We start from the raw sequence: 7,045 nt of genomic DNA, 5'->3' as shown, positions 1-7,045 counted from the left end.
TATAATAGCTTTATCCTTAACTCAGGAACTACTATATACATTGTTAACGATTAAGCTAGATTTATTAGTAATATTAAGCCTATATTAGATTGGCTTTATATAGGATTAAATATAAAAGAGATCGTGGGCTATAGTATAGCTATAGTTACAATTAACTAACTAATGGGCAAGACACAGATGCAGCTCTTATAAGCAGCCTACGTACTAAGCTTTTATACTAACCTAGTATGCCTCCAAAAGCTTAATAATAAGGGAGTCTATTAGAATAATAAAGAGAATACTATCTTCTCTAGTAATAACGAGATATACTTCTACTATAGCTACTACTATAGTTAGAAAATGGTTAAATATAATAAGCTAAAGGACTTATAAGAGGCTTTATTTATGACTTAATTAAAGCTAGTAAAGCATTTATTAAAGCCTCTACTAAATTAGGCGGAAGGCTATATATGGTATTAGCAATTAGGCTATATAGGAAAAGACGTAATTAAGTAACTACCTTAGTTAGTAACAGGCGTGATTATAAAAGGCCTAATAACGGTAGAATGCAAATTATATAGAGTAAGTAAAGCTTATAAGGTAATATTAAGAAGACCACTAACTTAGTTACTGGTTCCTTTTTATAGAATCTACCTTAATTTAATACCCGGAATAGTTATATTTAATAGTAATAAGTACGCGGTATACTTCCTTAACGACGCGATATAAATAAATAAGGTAGAGATAATGGCTAAGAAGTTATCCCTTACCCAAATTGTTATTAAATATTGTAATATTATTAAACAACAATATAGCTTTAAGGTAGCTATTATTTATATAGATAAAGAAACGTCTCTTATAGGCGAATTTAAGGAATAGGCAGCTAAATAAGGAATTAGTCTTAAAAGATTAATACTTAATACTTAATTACAGAACGGTCCAGCAGAATAATCTAGGGGGGTAATTATATAGAAGGCTTAGTGTATAAGAATTAAGGCCTATCTACTAGAGAAGCTATATTCTAAAGTTTATAAAGTAGCTGCCTATCTACTTAATTAAACGCCTAGTAGAAGACTTAGGTGGTAGACGCCTTTTAAAAAAATCTAGTTAGCTATAGGTATATCACCACTAAAACTAAATATAGGCCACCTATAAGTCTACGGCTATAGGGCCTACCCTCTTAAGTATAATATTTTATACCTAAACAAGCTCGCGCTAAGGGCCTATATAGGATATCTAGTAGGATATAATTTAACGAATATATTCTAAATCTATATTCCCAGTTAAAAAAAGGTTATAAAAACTAGAGACGTAAAGTTTAATAAGCAGTTACTTTATAATAACTTATAGCTAAATCTAGCGAATATACTCTAAGTTAGAACTAACTAAATATTAGAAATTATTAATGTCTATTAAATATAGGATCTTTAGGATGAATTGGAATCGTTATCTAATAAAAGCGATAAGACTTAAGACGAGATTTAAGTTAACACTAAAGGGAGACAACAGGTGGAATCTGGTGGAAATAAGGAAGAGCCTAATATTAAGAGTAGTAAGTAATAAGATTTAAGCTCTAAAGACGACTTAGCTCTAGGGCTTCCTACCCTAAATAAGATACTAGAACCTAATATACTAAAACCTAATATACCAGAACCTAACTCACCAAAGCCTCTACTACCGTCCTTAAATACCTTAGCAAAGAAGCCGTACTATGTTCTAGTTCTAACTAATAAAGCTAAGCTAAAGAAGAAGATTAATGGTAATATAGGAGAGCAAAACGTGGTTAAAGGACAATTAAAGATCTACATAGGCTTTCTTGCTAATGTCACTAACTAAAGCCTTCTAGCTTAAAGATTAGCCTTTAATATAGGGCTTATATTTCACAAAAAGCTATACCATAATTAGCTTTCACCGCTACCTAGGAATTAAAAGGAGCTTTAAAGACATTAATATAAGGAAGAGTTCGCGGCTACTACCTAAAAGGAATATACGGACCTTTAAAATTAAGGAACGTTTTAAGTTATTAATAAGACAATTTATACTAAAACAGTGCCTATTATCTGGGTATTTATATATAAGACTAATATTAATAAATATCTAACGAGGTTTAAAGCTTATCTTTATATACGAGGTAATCTATAAGAGTTAGTTTATAAGGATACCTATACCGCAACTTTAGCAGCAAGATCGTTTAGAGCCTTAATAGCTATTGTTATAATATTTAACCTAGACTGCTAGTAAGGTAACACTATTAATACATTCGCAAACAGCCTAATTAATAAGGTCGTCTATATTAAGTGTTTAGATAGATTTTTAATTAAGGGTAAATACCTACTACTTTAAAGAGCGCTCTATAGATTACGACGATTACCTTTACTATAGCACGGTAACTTAACAACAACGCTAAAAAAGGAAGGCTTAAAGCTAGTAGCGGAGGAGCCTTACCTATATTACAACGATTAGCTAATAGTCTTCTTTTACGTCAACAATATTACAGCTGCATTTAGGAAGAAAGACCTACTTAAGCTTTAAACCTTTAAGGAGAATCTTATAAGAAAGTATAAGATAAAGAACCTAGGTGACCTTATTTAGTTTTTAAGAATTTAAATTATCCGTAATAAAAAAAATAGGAAGCTTTAGCTTAGCTAGGATTCCTATATTAATAAAATTATAATAAGCTTTAAAGTTAAAGATTATCGCAAGATACATATATTAATGGGTATTAAGGAACTTAAGCCTAATCTAGAGTAAGCCTCTAAGCAGGATACCTACGCCTATTAGAGGAAAGTTAGATCTATACTTTATACAGCTAATATTACTTATCTAAATATAGCGAGAATAGTAAGTAAGCTATTAGAATTCTTATAAAATCCGTTACTAGTTTATAATGCAGCTACTATAAGGGTAATTACCTACCTTAATTAAACCAAGACTCTTGCGATTAAGTACTTAAAGGAGAATATAATAAACTAGATCTTTATAAGGGCAAGCAACGCGTTATTTAGCGACAATCTAGTAAGTAGGAAGAGTATAAAAGGCTACCTATTTACCTTATTTAGGGGACTAATTAACTGGCGATCTATGAAGCAGAAGTTAGTAACAAAATTAAGTATAGAAGTAGAGCTTCTAGCTCTATCGCATGCAGCTACTAAGTTAATTTAGTGGCAGCAATTCTTTAAAGAAATTGGATTTAACCCTAATAAGAAGCAAATGATATATTGCGACAACCTGTAAACTATTTAACTACTAACTAAAAGCAACGCGGAGCTTAACACTAAGCTTTAACACGTTAATATTTATAACTACTAGCTCCGCCAGAAAGTTTATAAAGGAAGTATTAATATTAAATGGGTGCCTACTGCGGATATAACAGTAGACGGCATAACGAAGGCTCTGCCTCATTAAAAGCACAAGACATTTGTTTAGTAATTAAACCTTATTAATATTAAGGATCTAATTTAATTTAATTTAAATGATATTTGGGCAAGGTAAATATATAGAGGATTTCCTTTAACTTAACACTAAATTGCTATTATGACTTTTTAGTATTTCTACAGCAGCCCAGAAGGCTCTGTGCAGCTGGGGGGGTGTGTTGACCTGAATCGAAGTTCCTTACTACCATCGTAATACTGTCTGACGACCTAGATCGTCTATACGAACTATGTCTCAGTTGTCTCGTATCTTGAGCTCGTATGTCTCATCGAACGTCTCATTACCTGTTTCTCTTAACTATGACCTACTACATGACGACGTCGTCGTCATTGTATTTGGACCTACCTGATGTATATAAGAGAGCTTCTAGAGCCCTCTTTAATAAACAGAGTTCTCATTCCTGATCGTCCGTTCAACAAGATAGTTGGGAGCAGTGATGGCAATAACTACATAATCACCCTAACTATAGCCATTCCCGTGCGGTTTTAGGCGATTATATACCCGGCTATGTATATTTATCTAGGAGTTATACGATTACTATAATTAAGAAATATAGAGCAGAAGATTATTGCAGTTGTTTTCGTCGAAATTTTGAAGTGGCCCATGCATAAATGATTATTGCCATCACTGGTTGGGAGAGATGTTAAAGAAGAAGGATAGGTCAAAGTTCCAGATGGTGCAAGAGACACAATATGTCGATCGCAAAAATTCAGGTCAGAAAATAAGGACTCGTGTAAAGATTAATCTATGAAGAAAAGAGACTATATATACATCGACATCTGAATTACTCTGCACAGCCGGGCATTCTTTTGTCTCCAGTCGCCGAATCCGCCCCCTCCAACTCCGCATTCTCCTGCCTCATAACTTATAGTTACCCACCTATCGGAGTGGTAACCATTTGAGCTGGCGGCGTCCCTTGAACTTCCCAAGCAACGCCCGATCCGGTCCCCAACCCACCCGGACTATGCCCACCTGCTTCGGCTTTCCTTCGAGCATCCAACTTGAACGAAGCAACTAGTTAAGGATAAACTAAAGATGAACTATACCCGCTCAGTGCCATCTTGTTACACCACCATGATAGTTGTACTAGGTGCAGTACGGAACGGTTCATCAGTCAATGAACTTGCCTTGACCATCCCAATCCTGGAAAAGGTATCTTGACCTGTTTTGGAAAGAACGATACCAAATCCATGGCCATCATCCAACGCCTTGGAAGAACAGTAAATACACCAGAGACAGAAAACTTCTACAACGAATGATTTCGGTTCCTCTGTTGTTAGCTGTAATACGTGGTGTACTATGCCGTTGTCGTCTGTAATGGATACTGTCTCAAGCATCGCGTCTGGCCAGAACTCAACTTTCGACAGCTCGAAAGTGGAAATATCGAGTCTTGGCCTAAATTCTTCGGCTGTTTGTGACTTGTCGAATCCCAGAGTCCCTTTATTCAAATGTCCCTTCAAGTATAAGGCAGGGTTGCCGATCCTAAGGAAGTTCTGCTGATGAATTTGGACGTCGGCGTCGAGTTTTTCCTCGATCCAACAGAGTGAGACCCCTTCGTCCCAGTTATAATCGGTATACGTAAAAAACACCTGTTCGTTGACAGATATCCATGACTAGGACGGACCTTTCCACAACTCCCTTGCTATGACAATGCAACACTATAAAAGATCATGTGCTATAGATTCCTTCCATAACCCTGCTCTATATTGAAATCCTGTGTGTCGTTGGAGACGTGATACGATTCCGGCAGTGCAAGGTAGCTTGTCATCCCAAAAGGACAGTTGGCGGCATGCTAAGTCTTCTACAAAGGCGTGCCAGGTTATTATAGGGTCTTCTTCAAAAAATGAGAACTGTTGTATCAACGAGAGGCCTGTTTCATTATTTCCCTCCTCAGGCGTATTTCCGCTTTCGTCGAATAGTTCCGATTGACATTCCCAGAAGATTGAGCGTCGTGTAAAGTGGACCATACGCTTGGATAGTGCATTCTCTTGGTATGTCCATCCTCTACTTCCAATTGGTCCTATGTTTCTAACATCGAAGATCTGGTTCCACGGCCTGGGTTGGACCAAAAGTTTGTACGTATCTCCTTGTATGGTGCAAAGGGAGTCGATCCAAATGTATTCTAGTCCAATTCTTCTAGTCACAATGCTAGCATCCTGAAGTGTCTTTGGTAGGTTATCCCAAGGTATATTGATCTTGAAGCGCTCGATTGACGTTGAGGTGGTTTTAAGCACCTGGCTATCTTTTCCCCAGCAATGGCTTAAGGCTGCGTATTTACCTATGCTTTGCTCCACCTCGCACAGTCTGAGCTCATTTTCCTTTGGCCCAAGGTGAACAAGCCGTTTTGGTAAAGGTTTATCTCTTTGGGGATCGCAATTTGGATGAGAAGCACAACTGTTCAACTGTTCTTTGATGAAGTCGATGCAGCTCTGATCGTCTGGGTATTGGGCCACAGGACGACGACAAGTGGCAATACTAGGGAAGTGTTTGATAGTGACATCAGCTAATGCTTTGTTACCGTTTTGCTCCTTGAAAGTTAATATGGACATACGTTGGGTCTTGAAGCAGTAGATCATTTGGACCGTCTGATTTTTACTTTTGTACTCCATTATGAAAGATCTGGCTGATTTAAAGTTGAGCCGCAATCCCTCAAGTTCGTCAAGTGAATAGTAGGATTTCACAATAGTATACAAAACCTGGCAGCGGGAACAGCTAGACCTGGCCTCAGAAATCGAATTCAAGCTAGCTGATATCCAGGGTTTGTCGTCCTCATCAAGCCTCCAACAAGTTTTGCAAGTCCTCCACTGATCCATTAGAACTATATCCTGGGTTTAGCCTGAGCGTGCGAGGTTAAGACAGGATTGAGTTAAGATAAGGTGTCTCGCGGCAGAGCCCCATGCATACGCTAATACTTATCGATAACAATAGCGCGTATTTATTAATAGTGTGTCCACGAACTCCTCTCTAAGTAGTTCTGACATTCTGGTTATAAGGTTGGTAACAGTACGAAGTAAACTCGGCCAATAAAACACTACTAAGCTTAGGCTCCGGAGCTCGGTTGCCCCTTAGACGCCTAACCTAATTAATTACTACCTCTCTTAGAGACATTTACACCTAACCAGCATTCATTACGACCGTATTTTCCTTCGAGCTGGCGAAGCCGAATTTCTTACTGCCTGGGTTCCTATTGGTGATTGCTCTGCCACTGGCGGCGACCTTATGAACCTTGAGAACTCCACTGACCTCGCCAAGAAAATAGAAGCCGACCTTATGACACCTGAAGAGCTTACAGATGGCTTCAATAAGAATATGGCTCGGGATGGACAAATATCACATAATGCGGACGAGTTGGGCAGGACGCTTGGTAAAGGCCGCAGGTGGCTGGTAGGGAATTATGAGGCTGGGGATGTCGCGTTTCACAATCCGTATTTGATCCACAGGACATGCATGAATGAAGATAAACAGGGTAGGATTAGGCTGGGTACTGACTTACGGTTTTATGGGAAAGGCGCGCCACTGGATAAGAGGTGAATGATGTTTTGGAAGCCGAATGACGGGCTGTGAAAGGCCTCTCCGCGAACAGACTAAGTATATTTTAAGCTATTTTCTAACGATACAAGATCATATTTGATGT

General features: G+C 37.7%; 1 protein-coding gene across 1 annotated transcript; it reads right to left on the bottom strand.

The window, feature by feature from the left end:
* Positions 1-4,908: 4,908 nt before the first annotated feature.
* Positions 4,909-6,268, bottom strand: K441DRAFT_369998 (uncharacterized protein). Its single transcript, XM_067641439.1, has 2 exons — positions 5,963-6,268; positions 4,909-5,914 (listed from the first exon to the last, which is right to left on the bottom strand). Exons 1-2 carry the CDS (start codon positions 6,222-6,224, stop codon positions 5,070-5,072), a joined length of 1,107 nt encoding a protein of 368 aa, XP_067507245.1. The 5' UTR covers positions 6,225-6,268; the 3' UTR covers positions 4,909-5,069.
* Positions 6,269-7,045: the final 777 nt, after the last annotated feature.

Source organism: Cenococcum geophilum (genome assembly GCF_001692895.1).
Source record: "Cenococcum geophilum 1.58 unplaced genomic scaffold K441scaffold_9, whole genome shotgun sequence".
Lineage (NCBI taxonomy): Eukaryota > Fungi > Ascomycota > Dothideomycetes > Gloniales > Gloniaceae > Cenococcum > Cenococcum geophilum.
Note: the sequence above shows the minus strand (reverse complement) of the source record. Positions and strands in the feature narration are given on the sequence as shown.

What these genes read in the sequence shown, in the direction of transcription:
- K441DRAFT_369998 (XM_067641439.1), bottom strand. Translation starts at nt 6,224, where the DNA reads ATGGATCAGTGGAGGACTTGCAAAACTTGTTGGAGGCTTGATGAGGAC. An exon ending in CTACTGCTTCAAGACCCAAC is followed by an intron (nt 5,915 to 5,962) that starts GTATGTCCATAT and finishes ACAAAGCATTAG; the next exon opens with CTGATGTCACTATCAAACAC.